Here is a 21,502-nt window from a genome sequence, read left to right as displayed (position 1 = left end):
TTGAAAGGACCTTTCAAAATAAAAGCCGCTCAGATATTGACACGTTTTTTTTGTTTTTGCCACACACAAAAAAAGAACAAAATTACGTTGTCACTGAATAATTTACTTTTTATTGTTTACAAGTTTGTGCAAAGGACAAAGTCCTTTTAACAAGTTATTCAATTTAATTACAACAATTTTACCTCTTATTTAGAGACATAAATATCCAATACGCAAGAACAAATACTTCAACGATATCATTAAAAAACATTATTAGAACATAACAATAAGAAATTACAAATACAACATATAGATAAATACTCAGTCAGTGGTTTGAATACAGCAATAATTATGTAATAACAAATCATTTTCAAATAATTTTAATACTCTTTGATCTTTTAAGGCAAAGAAACCTTGTCTTGTAAACCTACAGCAATGCTGAATCAAATAGCAATGATAGAGGGGTCTCATCTTTTTATATGGTAGCATCACCTTCCCAATCTATTTCATAAAAGTATTCTTAGTGGATGTTCAGTACAGCCATATATTTGTGTCTGTAAATTAATGCTTAACTCTTCAATATATTGAGGACATACAGATAGATGCTAAAAAGTAAAACTGGAGTCTTCTATAGTTAATTCATACTGGCTCTGTTCTGTCTGTTAAATGGTCAGCAGGATGTCACTGGTTCAGGCCAGATAAAGAAGGCTGAAAAGCAGAGGGACCACCGTCACACAGCTGAAGCCCACCACACTGTACACTATGTAACGATAGGGCAGCTCAACCCTCATAAGCTGCCGTGCTCCACGTACGTCGTCCAAGGGCAATTTGTACACCTGGCAGAGGAAGGGAATGGTAACTGCCTTCATCCCCATCCTGGTGACGAGGAGCACGGCCACGCCAACCAGGAAGCGCAGCATGGAGCGGACCACCAGGGCAGCGCTGAGGGGAGGTAAAGTGAGAGGGAGAGAGGATAGTGGGTAATCTTCTACTAAACCAAGCTGATAGTTCACATAAGTGGCAAGAGCAACCCCAGCGGCAGTGCCCAAACCCTGTGCAGTATCCCCCCGGGATGTGCTCCAGGAGTCCAAGGAGAAGGCGACCAGTCCAAACCCCACATGGGACACCAAAATAACCAGAGGAGCATAGTTGCCCATCATATAGAACGTGTCGATTCTCTCCAAAAAGGGTTGAAGCATGGCAAGAATCAGGAGAGTGTACAAGAAGCCAGTGATCACCTCCTGAAATACAGACACATCATTTTATATTATTACACTTCTGCTAACAGAACTTTTGTAGTAATAAATCTAAAATTGTGTAAATATATGTGTAGTATTTTTAAGAATTTTGGCTCAAATTTAGATTTGATTTAGACCTATGTTATTGCCTTGATTTTGATTGCACACATTTATATGCACTTAACTGTGTATTAAGAGATTACTATTCCTCTCATATGTGACTAGTTTTATGAAATCAAAATCTTTCTGAATGATAAAGTAAAGTTAATGTGATATAAATAGACAAAAACATATTTATGTTTACTTTTTAGACACTTTAAATATCTTAGTTTTTACACACATTGTGAACTGAATCATCGCGATTATCGATTAACCTAATAATCTTGACATGACTAATTAAGAGCTGCCTTGAAAAGTAAATATCTCCACAGTGAAACCAATAAAGTACTATCTTATCTTATGTTAATCTAACAGGAATTAAATAGTGTTGACGAGGAGATTTTCACCAGCCCATGGTGTAATATGAAACTTTCTATTTCCTCTCCAAAATAACTGCATAGTTCAAAAATGTAGAAAGCGGACTTACCAGGACAGAGTGCATTCCCATATAGACTCGGCTCACACAGACCAGGACGCTCCAGCTGAGAGCCACGCTGAGCCCAAACAGAAACGGGTACTGTGGAGAAAACATGTTTATTCAATCTGCTTCAAATGTTCTTTATTGTTGTTCCATTCCACAGAGCCAGGGAAAACATAGCTTTATACTCAGATTTCAACAAAAAGGACATAATGTGTAATGAGACTCCACTATGCTTTAATAGAGAAACGCAGCTTATCTTTTAGTGACTGGTTAACTGTTGAATTTTCTTTGCTTTCTGTTTGTCAATTGACTTTATGTAGCCCTGTGAGGTGACAGTTGTTGTTATATTGGACTATAACAATTGAACTACATATTGCAGAATGTATTAAGCATTGTTGGCTGCCAAAATAAATAACCCTCATACGGATCAGTTACAGTTAAAAGATATTGAAGTGATTGCACCACAATTTATGGCTTGTATCTAATCTCTGGTCATGAGCTCAGTGTTTTCACTCGTGAATACAGGTTTACACAGAGCATCCACACAGACCAGTGTATCTGGTTCGTTTAGCCTTCTTGGAAAGTGTAAAAACAAAACTGCATCAGACTCTGCCTTTCCTTCCTCTCTTTGTCTGAAAATACTGGCCCTCCATTGTTATAATAGTTCATAGCTGCCTTAACCTTGAATTGGGGGATATTATTATATCATTATTTAACTTACTTTACGGAGTACTGAGATGCACTGTGTGCTCAAGTATGTAAAAGTCATGAAGAATCACTTTGCAACACTGTGAGCTATTAATGCTACATGCTCTATCTTTTGCACAATTATTATTCATTCAATTTGCAAATCACAGTTTCCAGGAACTACACTTTACCTGCTTTATGCATAGCTCTAATAATGTTACCTCTTGAATTTAAAAGCCAATAAGCACACATTTTCTTCTCTGATCTAAATCAGTCATTCTGTGAAATAATGATGCAACAGGTCTCGTGTTGTCACACGTGGCTCAGATCTAAACCTTCAACTTCAACAGAGAATGATTGTCACTTTGAGAGATACAGGGTCTGCATAAACAGGCTCTGAGCTGCTGCAGAGGTCAGTGGGTTATTTCAAAGCTTAATGGGGAACCAAGACAACGGAGTGACCTACAGAAAGTTCCACATTTTATAATTGTCATGAGTCTTGAAGGGGAACTGATACTGCGGCCATTTGTTATTGTGGCATGACTAGCTGCAAATTCAAAGACGATGTTTCAATGTCTGTCAGTGTGTGGGCCTAAGGTTATTTTGCATTAGATGTCCACTGAGATCATAACAATTGTTATTGTAGTTTTACCTACCTACCATTGTAGCCATAAAGTATGCCCAATTTGGTTTAAGATAAAAATGTGACCCCAGGATGCAAGGTCGGCTCAGTGAAATCACCTCATTTGACCTTACTGATGCTCACATTTTGTCGAACAATTTTAAAGCATTTAACCTTTATATTAATTATGAACTAAAGCAATGTCTAATTTAAAGAGGACACATTTAAAAGGACTTTGCTTTCGTTTCACCCTTCTGTTCAGATTACTCTAGTATAGTAAAGTGAACATGTGTACACAGTGTTGGGAAGTAACTGAAAAACGTATTCTGAATACTAGTTTTGAGTAACTGTGTTGCTGTGTACTTATTTTATTATTTGGTTGTACTCGGAATATAGTTTCTTTCCTAAATTAAAAGGACATGGTGGTACTTCATCATGCAATGTTAGTTTTGAACTGCACTTCTTTAGTGAGAAAAAAGAAACACAGATCTTGCAGTGCATCAAAATAAAGCTGTTTGTAATTATATGCAATGTTTTTTACACTATAATATAATGCAGCTTGGTGTAAATGTATTAGAAGTGTTCAAAATAGTACTCTAATTGGCCCATGTAATGGAATATTTTACAAAAAATATATTTTAATTTGGGTATTCAGTATTCTGTAACTAAATACGTTTTCAAAGTATTCTTCCCCTCACTGTGTGTACATTTACAGTCCAAACACTGTACACATGGTGCATAGGGTGTAATGAGGCATGGAGCAGGACTCTCACCTCCCACCGCCCATAGGTGAGCATGAACAGGCAGAAGGGGATGGCTGTGCCCGTCATGGCGTGCGTGGAGGGCATGCTGTACTCGGAGTTGTAGAAGACCTCCACTTTCACCACAGGAGGAGAGGCGGGCCTGGACCAGCGCACCATGTCTTTAGTGGACTGTCCCACAAACAGGTTCCAGGCCCACACCACGATGAGCCTGCGGCTGACCAGGGGGTCCACGTTCCACAAGACGAAAGGGAAGAAGACGATGAAGAACATCTCATTACCGAGCTCTGTCCCAAACGTGAACAGATAGAACAGAAACTTGTTGTGGATGAGAAACTCCTGTCCCACGTCCCCAGTCAGTGAATTCCTCCGCAGGGGCTTCGCTCTGGCGGTGTCCTCACTGGCCTCCTCTGCTCCCTCGGGCCCTGCGGTGCGCTCACCCTGCATCCCGTTGGGCGCATCTCCCGCTGCGGCCCCGTTACCGACCCCGGAGCCCGGGACCCTCCTCCTCGGGCCTCTGTGGTCCAGCTCCGGTGCGCTCTGTTCTGTGGGGGCTTTCTCTGGAAATGTCCCTTTAACGCCGCATAGTCTCTGAAATCTCGCCACCAGCCTGGGGTCCTGGAGGGAGTTACACATCCGCACAAAGCTCGCTCCAATGTCGTTAGCCATGACGCCAGAAGAACAAACACAGTCCCGATGTAAATATTCAGATCATGTTCAGATACTCAGCAGAAGTGTCGCCCCGTGTGCGCCGCTGCATTCCAGTCCATTCACTGATAAAATAAACAGATCTCCCTTCACCTACTGCGCGCAGGGTTTGGCCCGCCTCTTATCGGCCTGTGCAGTAGCCTCACAGCCACCTTAGGCTGAAGACATGAGGACAGAGTCCGGATAGTTAACCATTACTTTATATACCGATCTGATCCATACGGCACACGCGGCACTGACAAACTGCGTCAGGCCGCCGTTATTCCGCTCTTCCTCTTTGCGCCTCCCTCCCTCCGCTCACAGCCTTCTTCTTATGTCACAAATCTCACACGAATGTTTTAGTGCCGCCCTCTGCTGGAAATGTCCCAAACAAGTTTGTAATAAACAATTAAATAAAAAAAATAAAAATAAAAAAATACAATTTTACAAGCTCAATCTGCAATAATTAAATAAACCACACGGGCCCACACTAGGGACTCATGGGGCCAGAAGACCGGGACCTGTTCTAATCGATTTCCCCTATCCCATGCAGAAGTGTTTACAGGGCACGCTGCCCTCCATTGATCAGGGTGTTTAACAGGCTAATACTGCCTTAGATGAATAATCAGAACATGTGAAACCTTAAACATTCAGGATCATGATCATATTAAATGACCTAAGTCCATAAAGCTGTCTAACACAATGGAGGAAATGTAAATATTACCATTTCAAAGTAAAGTAACCTATTGTGTATCCAAATCCATATCGCCTACTACTGCACTGTAACGATAGTGTCCTTAAAGCAATTGCCAAGAGTTGTAGGTTTTATTTTCCCTGGAGTCGAGTCCCAATAATGATCTCACTGCAGAGGCACCACAGCCACTGTACATGAAGTGAACAAGTGCATCTGTAATTTAAAGGTGAGAATCTGGCCCTTGTCCACCATGACCCCTCTGTCTACAACACTACTGTACCCCAGATATTCAAAGCAAACAAACAACCAAACAAACAACAACCAACCAACCAACCAACCAACCAGACAAACAACTGACCAAACAAACAAGCCAACAACCAAATAAGCAAAAAAGCTACTAAATAAATCAACAAATAAATAAATGTCCCGCCATTATTTAGACCTGTTATGTCACGTGTCTGAGGTCATTATTATACTCTTTTAATTGGAGTGTACTGAACTGCTGCATTAATTGAACAGGTCCCATGTTTTATTTTGTTAAACGCTTCCCGGATGCTCCCAGTATAATCAGAGCAGTTTGACTCTCAGACTGTGGCTCCTCTGGCACAGCTCTGAGCCCGGGGTCTTTGGGTAGTTGTGATCAGGGAGAGCTCCTCCGCGCGCCTCTGTCCCGTGTCCGGATCAGGATGCACTCGGGCAAACGAGGACTGGTGGCACCGCAGAACACTTTTCTGGAGAATATTGTCCGTCGCTCCAGCGGTAAGTTTTTTAAATAAACTATTTGCATTTAAGACAATTCGCCTACAGCAAGATTAAAATTGATCCAGACAAAAAAAATAAATAAAAATAGTGCATTTATATAAATAGCCCTAATTAGCCTTTAACATCCAATATTCACTTTTAAATGTTTTTCTCCACAAAAAGCTTAAACAAAATAAAAACAATAAGTTGATAAACCCACCTGCGTTGTTTAGCCTGATTATATTATTTTATAGTACACATGTTTTTAATTAGACCATATGAAGATGATGGTTGAGAAAGCATTTAAAAATAGTTTATTTCTTTCTGAATAGTTTTTGAAAGCTACTAAACAGCTGTTGTACACATTCTAACCAGCAGCTGTCTTCTTTGATTTATACAAATGATTTCACTTTGGTCAAATAAATGCCTGTATAAAGGAAAGAATAAAATAATTGAAGAAAAGTCCAAAAAGTTGTCATCCAATACTGTCCCTTCATAATGTCATTGTGAACAGAATGTCCCTTTGTTTTCCTCAGACCTGTGCACTTCAAGCTGGAGAACTTTGCTGCCTCTCATTCATTTTTAATCAACATTAAGATTTAAACATAAACATTTTTTTTTATTAACTCTTACTGTTAAATGGCCTCAGCTTCCTGTTTCTGGTTTGAATAGCTGTGGAACATTTTCTCTCTATCGTAGCCTACATATTCAAACCTACAGACGATGCATTTTTTAAAATAAATTATTCTAAAATGTTCCTGTATAGAGTGTTTAATGTATGAGACAAAATTATGAATATGACATGTTTATTTATGTCTTTTTTAAATTAATGCTTACACGGTATAAAAGCTGCATTGGCATAATCCCGGTCAGTTGTGCCTCTGCTTGCTTCCTTAGATCCCACTGGTGCTGTATGTGTCTTTATTAAAGGATAATTATATTTTAATTATCTCATATTGTTTTTTTTTTGCCTCAGAGACCAGCTTCATTTTGGGAAATGCACAGATCGTGGGGTGGCCAGTTGTTTACAGCAATGATGGCTTCTGCAAACTGTCTGGGTACCACCGAGCCGAGGTCATGCACAAGAGCAGCACATGCAAGTAAGTCTAATGAGTAATGCTATTAGCCCCAAAACACTAACCAATTTAGTACTACAAATAGATGGTCCTTTGAGAGGTTAAAACAGTTTTTAGTATAACAAGATCATCATCATTTCATATCATTTTATTTTGCATATGTAGATTACCCTGTTGGCCTCATTAAACATGAAGTAAACATGAAGTTCTAAATATTAATGAATACCAATCATTATCTTAAACTGACTTAATACTATAGTTTTTTGAGATGTGCCTTATAAGTCTGTATGGTATTGTCCCCTTTCACACACTTACCGTCCTGTAACATCATGCCATTACAACCATATTAACATAAAACTCAACCTTAACCCCTGTTTTTCTAGTTGCCAAAGCTAATATCCTTTTCCCACCTGACTGTCTCATGAGGAAAAATATTGTTCTAAAGCCAATAAAGACTTTATAGTGCAGTAAATATTATCATTATAATTCAAACTGTCTCGTTTAGACCTACAGTTGTTTATGAATAACTTAAACAGCAATATTGCACGTTTTATTTGTATTTCTGTCACTACAGCTTCATGTATGGTGACTTGACTGATAATGGGACTATTGACAAAATCAGGGAGACCTTTGACAACTATGAGTCCAACTTCTATGAGGTTCTGCTTTACTCTAAAAACAGTGAGTGATATTTTATTGAAAGCTGAATATGTACAACAATTTCTTGGCTTCTCTCTCTAATACAGTATATCTATTCTGAACAGGGACTCCGATATGGCTTTACATGCAGATCGCCCCCATCCGAAATGAAAACGACAAAGTTGTGCTTTTCCTCTGCACCTTCAGGGACATTACACTTTTTAAACAACCAATCGAGGATGATTCCACAAAAGGTGAGAGAGTCATTGTTTGTTTACTCATAATTTATTGCAACCACCATTTGAATAAACAACAATTAGTCATGCAAGATTAAACCTTAAAAACAGGCATGCTGTATAATCACACATTTGACAAGCTCAGAATGATACTAAGCATTGAGCAAACATATTGTCTATTGAACGTATGGTTAATTTAACACAGTAGAGTCATATAGGAAACTGTCCCAAGCCATTTCCATTTACATTCTTCAAACAGCTGTCCAGGTGCTGTGAGTGCGGTTCACTGCTCTTTTGTCTCGGTAGGCCTGCACTGTGCCAAGTCCCTCTGAGATTTAAGCATACATCAAGCAGAAATAAAGAACACTCCAGCCACGCAGGAACAGCTTTGAAAATACCATTAAGAGACATTTAAGACATTTTGACTGATAAGCAGCCACTGTGTGTGTGTGTGTGTGTGTGTGTATGTGTGTGTGTATGTATGTATGTATGTATGTATGTATGTATATGTATATATATATATATATATATATATATATATATATATATATATATATATATATATATATATATATATATATATATATATAAAATCCTCCTTGTTCACACACTGCCCCAGTAGCTTTGGAATGAAAGGGTCCATTGCTGTGAACAAATCATATTTTAACCATGACTAGTTCCAAGCGTGAGGAAACTGACAACGTTTCATCTAGAGTAGAGCCTATAATGGACCAGGCCAAATCAGTCTGCTGTTAGTTAATGGTGGAAGATGACTTGCTGTGTTGACACCATTACAGTCGCACAGCGCTCTTAACAAGGTAACTGCTTTTAATTTTGACTATGTTTTTATGTACCTATAGGATGGACAAAGTTTGCCAGACTGACCCGAGCTATAGCCAGCAATCGAAACTTGGTGCAGCAACTCACCCCCATCAGCAAAGCAGAGGTCAACCACAAGCCGTCCCGACTGGCCGAGGTGACATTTGGCTTGGATATATCAATCCCTGGTTCATGTTCACTTTTCATGAATTGATTTAAAAAAAATTATTTTCTGAACTTAACTAATACAGACTTTAAATACAAAAATAGCAAAATTTCTTTCTCCAAACAAAGTCTGAGTATGTATTGGCTGTAGACCTCTTGATTTAAAAATCCCAAGCTGATCATTAAGAATTACAAATGACTCTTGATTAAAATCTGATTAACTGCACAGCCCACATGCACTGTGTCATTGAAGATTTAAAAAAAATGTCTTCTCTAGGTTCTTCAACTGGGATCAGATATTCTTCCTCAGTACAAACAGGAAGCCCCCAAGACCCCGCCCCATATCATCCTGCACTACTGTACCTTTAAGACCACTTGGGACTGGGTCATTCTCATTCTCACCTTTTACACCGCCATCATGGTCCCATACAATGTGTCTTTCAAAACCAAGCAGAACAACATCGCCTGGCTGGTGGTGGACAGTGTGGTGGATGTTATTTTTCTGGTGGACATTGTGCTAAATTTCCACACCACCTTCGTCGGTCCGGCTGGAGAGGTCATCTCTGATGCCAAACTGATACGAATGAATTACCTCAAGACCTGGTTTGTTATTGACCTGCTGTCCTGTCTGCCCTACGATATCATCAACGCTTTTGAACACGTGGACGATGCAAGTGCAATACATATTTTTACAAACCCTGTAAAGAATTCATTTTAACATAATCACTCTAAAAGTAAATGAATTTTGGTGTTGTTTTAGGACTTAACCTCTGGATCTGGAAACGTACGGGACCCAAACGGCATTCACAGGAATATCACCAGGACAGAAGACTCTGTCCTCCCTGTGAGACACTTATGTGTGCATGCCCAGTATTATTTTACAATTTATATCAATATTTGAATTTGATTAATTTGATGTTTTGATGATTTGATTAAATTGATGATGGGTATTTTTGCCCATTTTCAATCTCACTCAGACCAGCCATTAGATTTGTCAAATTCAATATTCAGAACTTGGTGAGCAATATCTTTTGTTTAAAGTTGCACCATGTAGTAAAAATTTTGCTATACAAATAAATTTGCCTGGCATTTCTCCATGGAAATGTTATTGCTTTGCCTTGAATATTCCACACTATAGCATTTAACTTACCTCTTGCATTTTCCAATTACATATGGATTTGTTGCTAAAAATACTTTGGAAAAATATAACGGTTTTTCTCTTCACAATAACATTTCCATGGTAAGTGGCTGACCCTAGACTAGAAAAGTTACATAGTGCACCTTTTAATGTCCTTGCTAAATGTGAAAAATGCAAAACCAAAATGTTGCAATTTGCAAGCTTAAAGACATGGTATGAAATATTCTGTAGAAACATAATAATATTCTTGTATCTTAGGGTCTGAGCAGCCTCTTCAGCTCCCTAAAGGTGGTCCGTCTGCTGCGTTTGGGTCGCGTCGCTCGTAAACTGGATCATTATCTTGAATACGGAGCAGCGGTCCTGGTCCTCTTGGTGTGTGTCTTTGGTCTGGTGGCCCATTGGCTGGCTTGTATTTGGTACAGCATTGGAGACTATGAAATCATCGATGAAGCCACCAACAGCGTAAAGAAGGACAGCTGGCTCTATCAACTGGCTGAGAGCATTGGAGCGCCGTACCGCTACAACATCAGCGGGACAGGGAAATGGGAGGGCGGCCCCAATAAGCACACGCTCTATGTGTCCTCCCTGTACTTCACTATGACCAGCCTCACCACCATTGGGTTTGGGAACATCGCGCCGACCACCGATGGAGAGAAGATCTTTTCAGTGGCGATGATGATGGTCGGATGTAAGTACTCACTCAGTGTTTTAAATAGTTTTGGGTCATTTTACTGCCCTGTTGGCTTTATTGGTGAGTGGAATATGTAATGTGAATGTAAATGGGGGTGAAGAGTTGGGAGTGAGACATTCAGCAAATTGACTGAGCCACGAATTCACACTGTGCTTGACACAGACTTTTCCTGCAGGATTAAGACGCAGCTTCTATTTCTGTTCCTATGTACTGCAAAATTGCCAGTCTCAAGCAAGTTCAAATGACTTAAATTACATGTATATATAAATCTTGATTAGAGAACATTTTCACTTCTCAAAAGAAAAAGGCAGGTGGAACTAGTATTATATAATCTTGCTGTACTTAAAATAATAAAATTACTTATTCTACTGGCAAATGTCTACGTAAAAAGCTATTTTAAATTACTTACTTACTTAGTTACTTACTACGTTTCCAGTTTGGGGCTTTGGTGGGTTATACAATCAGTGCATAAAGTCCCACTACACTGTCGATGTAGTATACAGACACAGCAGAGTGGGTTGATATCCTGTATTTTAGAAGTAAGATGTCCTCTATCCAACTGTGAGTTCTGTCATCCACATTCAAAGACACGTTTGATGCCCTTGAGCTGAAAATAACTGTTCACATTTTCATGATTCATTTATGATTGTATTGTTACTTTACAACGAATGAATGGATAAAAAAAGCTTCAAGTGGCAAAAATAAGAAATATTTACAAAGAGGTGTCTAACATGTTTTAAGAACAAGCTGTTTGTCATTTTCTCACTGCAGCTTCCACTAAAAGCCTAAAGCCGCTTCTTCTGGCAACCCTCGGTAACGCCTGTAATGCCCATTGTATTGTTTATATTGGACAGTTTTGTCAAGTGCAGTTATGTTCATTCTTCTACAAAGCACTTAAGTCAGTCTGATCAGTGTTTTTTCTTCTTCAGTGGACAAAACGAACAACCTTGACAGTTCACATAAATCAGATTAGAGGGCAAAAGAACAGCAGCTCCTGGTGTGTTCTGTACTGAGTGCCTCACGGAACTGAAATATTTGTAAGACCAGTTATTTTAATACAAGAGGTGTAGCCTGTGCGGTTGTGTGGAAAAATATTAAATTGCGTTTTTTCTGACAAGCATTGCAGTTTGCTATTTATGTTTTAATAATATGCTTTTTTTTTAAACACATCCAGAAGAATTGACAAAAAGACTGACAAACTAATACAAGAATCACATTTCTGAATATTTGTACACTTAATAACTACAGGATTTGCAGTTTTTATGCAGAATAAGACAGGATATTTTGTTGTTTGTGGGGGAAATTGCAGTTGCAGTCCCAAATTGCAATCTGTGATTTCAGTTCAACTGCGATTAATCAAGTGACCCTAATGTGCAACTCCCAAACCACCAAAAATAAGGATAGAGCACAAAACATAAACAGATAGATTACACACTAGATGATTTGCTATGGTAACCCCAGAAGGAAAAGGCACAAGCAAAGAATAAGATTTGAATACATTGGCAAGATTAAAACATGCTGAGAGCGCCAGAGGATTACAGACAGCATTTTAACTCGTTTGACATTAGGGAAATGAATAAGTTATAAAGACATTAAAATTAATGATCAAGACCTGGTTAGCAAAAAATAGATGTCATTTATGTTTTTACAGTCTGTAGTGACCCTCGGAGAATGATACTATAAAAATGTAAATAAGTTATGAATCACATGGGATGGTGGTATTATATGAATGCACAAAGCTTTTTTTATCCAGGCTTGGGGACACTGTATTCTTAGATAAATGTATATAATGTATGTCTCTATATAAATCTGGCAAATGTATAGATTTTAAATGTTGTAGTATATGTTAATAATAAGGCTAGGAGATAGTGGAAATGGATAATACCACATTTGTTGTTGAAGGTATATGTAAAATTAGAGTATTGAAGATATCTTTTAGAAATAGCCTCAAAAAAGACTGAAACTTGTAGTGTAATTTCCATGTTGTAGTTAATTGGCACATTTTGGCACATTCCTTCCTGATGTTTTATTAAAATAACATCCTGATCAAGATAATGCAAAATGATTAATACATAAATAATGAGATATACATTTTTGTCAGTGTCGCCCTAACTACTTACCCAGTAAATCCAGAATGATGAAGTGTGTATAATGTAGCATATAAAAATAAATAATCTTCTTTTCCCAGCATGTTTATAAAAGCAAATTAAGTTAGTGTTTGTTATGATTTGTTATGTTGGCAGTCTCGTCATTTTACACAGTCGTTGTTGATTCCCTGTTTTTCTGGGGTCACAAAAGGACTTACAGTGCACACTCATTCATGCTTTTTACATTTCCCTGATGCACTCACCCGCTCTTAATGTGCCGACACAACCTCCTACTGGAGCCCAAAACAATCTGGACGTCTTCACTCTCACGATGGACGTTATAATGCATCCGATGGGCCCCCGGCTACAACAGCTGCCAGTAATGCGGCATAATATAGTATCGACCCAGACTGGGCAGATGCGGAGATATGTGCTTAGAGTTTAAGCTCAGTATTACCTTTAAAATATCAGGTGAACATGCAGGATATGCAGTGGGGGTAGTACTTGGTTAAATTTACATAGGCTACTTTCCTGACATTATTATATTATTAAGAAGTAACATTACACTTACTTGAGTACACATTTTTGCTCTGAGAATATATGTGGTACTATACTATACTAAGTGCTTAACACATTTGTACGAAGAGTTCAGTTGTAACTTATATTTAGCTTGTTAAATAACCTCCAGCTCTTTGCATTTACTGCAGCCTCAGTGAATCAGACGACTGGGGAGAGTTTGGAACAAGTTTTGTTCATGATAAAAAGTGACATCTCCAGCGCTGCTCCGTGAAGCTCTGTCTGACGGGAAATAACATTTTTATTATTTTAACAATACTTTTTCTATGGTTGTCACAGTAAATTATCTGCCATCTACAATATTAAAATTGTCCCTCATAGTTTTTCTTACCTCACCTCTGGTCCATTAAACTTTCTGTTTTAAGGTTTCTGTTTTTAGTTTTAACTGTTATTTCTATGGCAACAGTGCTAAATGTCCATTTCTCCAAAACCTATGATGAGCACAATGGCTGAAACTTCATTACAGAATAAAACAAAAAACTCAAACTCCGCTGGTCAACATGCATTACTAAATTATGAAGAAATTTAAAAGCTGTAAAATCCTAAAATACTATAATTTTTCACATTCACATTTTGAAGAATAGACGTGACAATGACTTTCAATTCAACTTAGCAATTTCACTAAAATGTCAGAGCTGCAGTATTGCATTGTACAGTCAGAAATGAAAGCTCTATTTTTATCCCGTGTCCCTGGTAAACACAGTTACAGTAATAGCTCCACCTTTTGTGCGACTTCCTCCACTGGCAGGCCTATTTCAGAGTCACGACTGTGGTTCATGTGCTCCTCTCTATCCAGTTTGACCAAAGCTGTGTGTAAAGTGATGCAATAATACCACAGAGTCAAACATGAAGTGACATCCCTGCTTTACGCTCCTCGCTCGCCCCATGTAAACAGCCCTCATCCCGGTACAGCTTCTATCGCCAGGATCATTCAGTCCAACGACAGTGTCACATTTGGTTATGCCCAGTAAATATCTTACTACAAATACACTAATTATGTGCAGCAACCAGCAATACAAGAAAGGGAGAGTTTGCCTGAGGGCCTGGACGGACACTGAGCCTTCATGTTGGATCTTCTAACCTCTGTGATCTCTTCTTGTATTGGCTGCTGCTAGTGGGTGCTGAACCCCCTTGACTTATATTATATACTCACTAGCTCTTTTAGAACATAGCCTTCTCAAGATATTTGCATTTTCCAACCTAATTAACTTGAATTATTGATGATGTTGTCAGCGTAATTAACTTAAGACACACATTGGTTATATTTGAATGGAACGGTAACACAATAGGTTGTGTTTATATGATATCACGACAATTGGCTGGCCCATAGTTTAAAATTGTTTTGGAGGACTGATGTTTCATAGAATTTGATGCAGATGTTTTACATAAAAGTACAACAAATTATATTAAATCAGGGATAATACATTTTTACTAATGAGAACAGTTAATTTGTCACTTTAACTACAACTTAACTTCAGCTTGTGGACCTCCATGGAATCTGAAATATTGATACTGTTGATGTCGGCAGATCAGATCAGATCAGAAGACTTTTATTGCCATAGTCTGTGAACACAGTTCACAAACTAGGAACGTGATACGGTGAAAAAGTGCAACATAAACACACTGAATAAATACAAATACAAATACAAATAAGGGCATGCACAAAGTTAAAAAGATATGCTTAAAAAAATCAAATGAAATACTTAAAGGGAGAAAATATGTACAACAGCAGCATCAGAACAACAGTGCAAAGTGGCTTATTAAAGTGACCGGTGTTATAAAGTGTCCAGTTTGTGCAGATATTATAAAGTGTTCATGAGACAAACAGCAGAGGGGAAGAAACTGTTCTTATGGCGAGAGGTTCTGGTCCCAATGGACCGTAGCCTCCTGCCAGAGGGAAGTGGCTCAAATAGTCCATGTCCAGGGTGAGAAGTGTCAGCTGCTATACGGCCTGCTCGCCCCCGAGTCCTGGAGACGTACAGGTCCTGTATAGATGGAAGGCTGCAGCCAATCACCTTCTCAGCAGAGCGCACGATGCGCTGCAGTCTCTGTCTGTCCCTGGCAGTGGCCCCAGCGAACCACACAGTGATGGAGGAGGTGAGGATGGACTCAATGATGGAAGTGTAAAACTGCACCATCATCTGGACCGGCAGCTTGAGTTTCCTCAGCTGCCGCAGGTGGAACATCCTCTGCTGGGCTTTCTTGATGAGGGAGCTGATGGTCGGCTCCCACTTGAGATCCTGGGTGATGCAGGTGCCCAGGAAGCGGAAAGAGTCCACAGTGGGGATGGGGGAGTCCGTCAGGGTGAGGGGAGGCAGGGGGGCTGTGACTTTCCTGAAGTCCACGATCATCTCCACTGTCTTCTGGGCGTTGAGCTCCAGGTTGTTGCTGCTGCACCAGGACACCAGCCGGTCCACCCCCCTCCTGTAGGCAGACTCATCGCTGTCCGAGATGAGTCCGATGAGGGTGGTGTCATCCGCAAACTTAACCAGTTTGACGGAGTCGTGGCTGGAGGTGCAGCAGTTGGTGTTGATATTGGTATTGATATTGGTATTGATACAGATATTGGTTATGGTATTGATACAGATATTGGTTATTGGCCAGAATCAATATCAGACCATCCATATATTACTGCAGTGATGTAGTATCTACAATAGGCCTGTCACAACTTTTGAAGCATGATATACTGCTAAAGTAAATACAGATGATAAATGATAATATTGAAACCAAACCATGAAGCAGAATTATCCACAAAAACTATTCTAAATGTGCAATATTGTTTAAAAAAGACACAAGCTTTAATAAATAAAATAAAAACCCAGAATGCAACACTTTTGCAGCACAATTAGTTTGTATCTATAAGTCATACAAGTTCATAATTCAAGCCTCTACAAATTAAATCTTATAGTACAGAAAACTCCTCCACTAGTACAAACACTAAATCCCCACAATAACTGACTCCCAAAAAAGATTGTTCCATCTGTCATAAGTTGATAGTATTTATCATGACTGGTCTATATGTATGATGTAATTACCATGACTGACATGATTTTTACATTTTGTTTCAGCTCTACTTTATGCAACTATTTTTGGAAATGTCACCACGATTTTCCAGCAAATGTACACAAACACAAACCGCTACCACGAGATGCTCAACAATGTGCGGGACTTCCTCAAGCTCTACCAGGTCCCCAAAGGTCTGAGTGAAAGAGTCATGGACTTCATCGTGTCCACATGGGCCATGTCTAAAGGCATTGACGCAGAGAAGGTACTCCACTATTCAGTAAAGTATTACACTATTACAGTACATTGTTTTCTATAGCTCTGGACAAGAACTCAAAATACAGATTTATATTTTAAACATTTGAGTGAGCCAAGTTTGAAGAGAATTCAAGTCCAGATCCTGGAGTAATAACAAAACAAGGACAAGGATATACATGTAAAAGAAATGTAATAATAATTATTTGTAATAATATCTCAGTCATTTTGGTCCTAATCTAATATCTGTTAAATATAAATGTGATTTTTGCTATGTATATTATTCCAATGTTTTAAGTGTAACAGTTATCTAACTCTCATAACAATTATATAAAAAATCTAAAAGTCTCACAAATTCAGCTACTTTAAGGCCCTTCATTATGTCCTGTCTGTTTCCCCTGTGGCAGGTCCTCTCCATCTGCCCCAAAGACATGCGGGCGGACATCTGCGTGCACCTCAACAGACCAGTGTTCAATGACCACGCTGCGTTCCGATTGGCCAGTGACAGCTGCTTGCGCTCTCTGGCCGTGGAGTTCACCACCACACACTGTGCCCCAGGGGACCTCATCTTCCACATCGGCGAGAGCGTAGACACCCTGTGCTTCGTGGTCTCGGGGTCACTGGAGGTCATTCAGGACGACGAGGTCGTTGCAATACTCGGTAAAGTAAATATTAAAATACTCATCTTTATTTTTTAGAGCCCTTTTCAATACTCAGGGTGACAAAATGCTTTACAAAACAATGGGATTCTTTTTAACCCAATTAATTATTTGTAAATCTATTGTTTTGTTTTGTTTTGTTTGTTTGTTTTCATCTCCAGTAGCACTATTTACATGTTACTTTCTGATTTCAGTGTTAATAATTAGTTTCAGGTTTCTTAAGCCTGTAATGTTTCACAATATGGCATTAAACATATCTATCTCCATAGAGACAAATAGGTGATGCCACCAGGCCAAGTTACAGGTCAGATCTGTGGAGAGGCAAGCCTTTTCACCTTAAGAATGCATCTTTTAAAGGTATTTTTGAGCAATAAAAACACCTGTAAATAAATAAATGGTTGTATAAATAAGTGTAATGCCATGCTGTGGGACATTCAAGTCAAAGCAATCTCCAGGCCAACAAGCAGCTGATGTACCCCCTCACCAGAAAAGTAACATAGTGTACTTTTAATGAATTTCAGATAGATAACGCACCTCGTCCAGCATTGTAACCTCACTGTTGTCCTTCACCCGCTCAACTCTGGTCCATGCAGGTAAAGGTGATGTCTTTGGAGATGTGTTTTGGAAGGAGAGCACTCTGGCCCGCGCCTGTGCCAATGTCCGTGCCCTGACCTACTGCGACCTCCACGTGATCAAGAGAGACGCACTCCTGCGGGTCCTGGATTTCTACACCGCTTTTGCCAACTCTTTCTCTCGCAATCTCCTCCTCACCTGTAACCTGCGCAAACGGGTAAGACAGTTTCTCCACACAGAATCTTTGCTTATTATGAACTAATTATCAAAATGGACCCAACTGACTGGTGTTTATACAATACGCATAGAATAAGACTGTGCTATTAATCTATTTTTAATCATAGATAATGTTTCAATTAATCCATGCCTCATTTATAAACATTATGCAATAGAAAAAAAAGCTATTTATAAAAGAAATATATTTAGTTCTGAATGATATGTTGATCTGCCCCTCAAAGCTGGAGCCAAAGCACTGGTCTACAACTCCTTTTAAAACAAGGATGACAAAACATGACTAATTACCGTAAGCAGGCCTAAATCTGTACTTTTGTCACAGACATAAATAAGTCTTTTAAATATGATTATGATTTTTGTCAATTTCTAGCACAGATAAAAAGTGTATGCTACACACTTAGAGAGAGACTTATAATCCCACTTACAGAGCAGTGCAACCTTCAAAGTGCTGCTGATATCGTTATGATTATATCATTTTCCTTTGGGATGAAAAATGCATGAATAGTTAATGAGCATTATCCAAGTAAAGCAAAAATGAAGTGATTTGTTGAACTATAGAAACACATTAGAAGCTTTTTGCACTGTGTATGTAATATATGTAAATTTATGTAACACAAACCACGTAAAGTAAACTTGAATATACACACAATGTGAAATATTTATGTTTTTATGGTTAAACCATATTCATTGTAAATACAAGGCATTTATTATTCATTTGTCTGACATCAAACATATTCTTCCTCACTTTGTACCTACTTTTTGTGGACTTTGTGGACTTAGTTACATATATTTATATTGCATTGTGATTTTGCATTGAATGTGATTTGTACAAAGGGAAATTGAAATAAAGTTAACCTAAAGGACAAATGAAACATGATATTTCTTTTAGCTTACAGTATAGTAACAATGTACTAGGTTTGTCTTGAAATTGGAGAATAATTCAAAAGGCTTCTAGGCTCCGATGCATTATTGACCCATTTACAGTTTCCCTCTGTTTTGCCGCTCTCATGTCTTTAATATTTCAGCACACTTGGACTGTGTGCGTTTAATGCTCGTGTATTGACGTACTGCTCAGACTGTTCCTGTGATGTCCTAACAGGTCATCTTCAGAAAGATCGCAGACGTGAAGCGGGAGGAGGAGCGGCAGAGAAACGAGGTGGCCCTCTCCATCCCCGAAGATCACCCTGTGCGGAAACTGTTCCAGAGGTTCAGGCAGCAGCGGGACAGTCAGACCCCAGATGGACAGACCCTCATAGAGTCTTATTGTGACCACAACTGTATCCAAGTTGAGCCACATCACCATGACAACAGTGACAATAACAGTACCACGACCCAGGGCTCTCCGGCAAGGGCTCATAGAGAAGCACAGGGTCAGGACGAGAGTGCCACTAAGCCCTCTGCAGAGGGTTCTAGAGCTCAGAGCCCTGTCCCGGGACGAGATGGAGCTGTGTCACTGCGAGGAGGGGTGAGGGGGTGGGCCAAATTCAAGAGTGCCACTACAGCACCCCCTCCTACTCAAAAACAGTCTGAGCCTAAGTCTGAGGCAGATCAAACTGCACCCACCACCAAGACTCAGGACCCAGAGGGCAGTGGGGACACGGGGGGTGCAGAGAGTCTCAGTGCAGCGGAGGAAACCAGTGCACTGCATAAAACAGACTCCTGTGACAGCGGCATCACTAAGAGTGACCTGCGCATCGACCGAGCAGGCGATTCCCGGAGCTCCTTTGAGCGCAGCCCTATTGAGCGCAGTCCGATGGAGGCGTCTTTAAAACAGTCTTTTGTCACACCCCTGTCTGAGCACAGCCAGCTGCAGAGCTCTCTCCAGGAGGCCAAAGCTGAGCTGAAGGGGGACATCCAGAGGCTGAGCGGCTGCATGTCTGTGCTGGAATTGCAGGTGGGGCAGATCCTGCGGCTCCTCTCGGGAGGCAGACGCCTGTCACTGCCCCCCACATCCTCCTCCCAAACCAGAGCAAAGACTCAGGACTCTGTCACCTCATTGGGACCCCCTAAGAATGACCATGAGACATTCTGATACTTAGCTTACTGTGAAAATGAAATGCACTAGATGCATGAAACACTGATCGCTGCATGCTGTGATGCTCTTTGTGTTATCAGAATATCCCTGTAAATGTTTACTTAAGAGGTTTAAGGAACTAATGTTTATTCTTTCGTTACAGCTAATTAAATAATAGTAGTCGGTGAATAACATTGGAAGAGACCAGAAGAGTTGGAGCAGTATCAATGCAGTGATTAGATTGTCATTTTTTGACTTTGACAGTGATCTGAACCTTGTACAGATGAACATATTTATTTGGGTCACTTTTTGTATGCAGAACCTTTATTATTTATATTTTGATAAAGTTGGAGAGAAAGGACCCCTTTAAACCTCAAAGAATTCATTTGTGTTGTGTGATTAAAACTCTCAGAGGAGCGGTGCTGCTGGGACTGGGCAAGTTATGAAAATGTGCCTTATCAAGCAGCGGGTGGAGATACTATTCAATAGATAGTATTATTACAGTAATGACACGGTATTTTGTGTTTTATTTATTATTTATTGTGTTATTCATTATTTATTCATGCTGGCATGTGTAATAGAACATTTAAACTAACTGTAAACTATTCTTTTGTCAAAAGACTAGGCCCATTGTCTCAGGAAACGTTGCACTATGAAAAATGTAACAGTGTTTACAAATCACAATATAAAGGGTACACCTTAGCATACCTGTTTTCTTTAAAAGTTATTATGCAGACCTTACCCAGTATGCACTTGCCTATGCATAATATATTCTTTAAATTCTACCAAAATTTATAGCTTTTTTCTGTCTGTAGCAAAAAACAAAGTTATTTTAAACTGCATCTGGACACTTTCAAAATATTAAATAAAGCATCTGAAATATGTACACTGATTAATTTGTTTATATTTTTTCATTCAATAAATCAGTGAATTAGCATTAATACTACTCGTTTCTGTGTAGACTGTGCACACCTTACTGGGCGACAGGTGCGTCGGAGGAGAGGCACTTAGCTGAAAGGAAGACTCCCCCACACTGTTTCACTCTTGGTTCACTTTTATTAATACAAGGTTTCAGCCCCTCTGAGCTTCCCAAGGTATGAGGACAGGCTTTTCCCTTCCCTTATATAGAGTATGAGTAATCAACCAATCACAACAGTGAAAAAAATATACATTCACAATTAGACCCCAATGTAACCGCAGAATTGTACATAATTCACTTTACCCCAGAAGCATTAACCAGACACCCCTCATCTAATCATTAATTCAGAAAAAGTAGACAGTTAAAACTTAAAAACAGAAATGCACACTAAGAAAGGTTTAAACAAAAGGCCCACTAAAGCAAATAGGT

At 39.3% G+C, this 21,502-nt stretch overlaps 2 protein-coding genes across 2 annotated transcripts; one reads left to right on the top strand and one right to left on the bottom strand.

Annotated features, from left to right (window-relative positions):
• Positions 1 to 84: 84 nt before the first annotated feature.
• LOC117393095 (sphingosine-1-phosphate phosphatase 1-like) lies at positions 85 to 4,893 on the bottom strand. The gene is made up of 3 exons (XM_033991273.2): positions 3,880 to 4,893; positions 1,804 to 1,893; positions 85 to 1,220 (listed from the first exon to the last, which is right to left on the bottom strand). The coding sequence occupies exons 1-3, from the start codon at positions 4,534 to 4,536 to the stop codon at positions 669 to 671; spliced, it is 1,299 nt and encodes a 432-aa protein (XP_033847164.1). The 5' UTR covers positions 4,537 to 4,893; the 3' UTR covers positions 85 to 668.
• A 1,035-nt stretch (positions 4,894 to 5,928) lies between these two features.
• Positions 5,929 to 20,172, top strand: LOC117392495 (potassium voltage-gated channel subfamily H member 5-like). Its single transcript, XM_033990589.2, has 12 exons — positions 5,929 to 6,007; positions 6,966 to 7,089; positions 7,640 to 7,746; positions 7,830 to 7,958; positions 8,801 to 8,916; positions 9,202 to 9,594; positions 9,685 to 9,768; positions 10,321 to 10,750; positions 16,485 to 16,684; positions 17,082 to 17,334; positions 17,927 to 18,123; positions 19,240 to 20,172. The coding sequence occupies exons 1-12, from the start codon at positions 5,935 to 5,937 to the stop codon at positions 20,170 to 20,172; spliced, it is 3,039 nt and encodes a 1,012-aa protein (XP_033846480.1). The 5' UTR covers positions 5,929 to 5,934.
• Positions 20,173 to 21,502: the final 1,330 nt, after the last annotated feature.

This window comes from Periophthalmus magnuspinnatus, chromosome 24 (assembly GCF_009829125.3).
Source record: "Periophthalmus magnuspinnatus isolate fPerMag1 chromosome 24, fPerMag1.2.pri, whole genome shotgun sequence".
Classification (NCBI taxonomy): domain Eukaryota; kingdom Metazoa; phylum Chordata; class Actinopteri; order Gobiiformes; family Gobiidae; genus Periophthalmus; species Periophthalmus magnuspinnatus.
Note: the sequence above shows the minus strand (reverse complement) of the source record. Positions and strands in the feature narration are given on the sequence as shown.

Coding starts and splice junctions, on each gene's coding strand:
- LOC117392495 (XM_033990589.2), top strand. CDS start 5,935: ATGCACTCGGGCAAACGAGGACTGGTGGCACCGCAGAACACTTTTCTG. Junction 10,751..16,484: donor GGCGATGATGATGGTCGGAT/GTAAGTACTCAC, acceptor ATTTTGTTTCAG/CTCTACTTTATGCAACTATT. Junction 18,124..19,239: donor CCTGTAACCTGCGCAAACGG/GTAAGACAGTTT, acceptor ATGTCCTAACAG/GTCATCTTCAGAAAGATCGC.
- LOC117393095 (XM_033991273.2), bottom strand. CDS start 4,536: ATGGCTAACGACATTGGAGCGAGCTTTGTGCGGATGTGTAACTCCCTC. Junction 1,894..3,879: donor TCACCTATGGGCGGTGGGAG/GTGAGAGTCCTG, acceptor TTTTCTCCACAG/TACCCGTTTCTGTTTGGGCT. Junction 1,221..1,803: donor TGGGAATGCACTCTGTCCTG/GTAAGTCCGCTT, acceptor TCTGTATTTCAG/GAGGTGATCACTGGCTTCTT.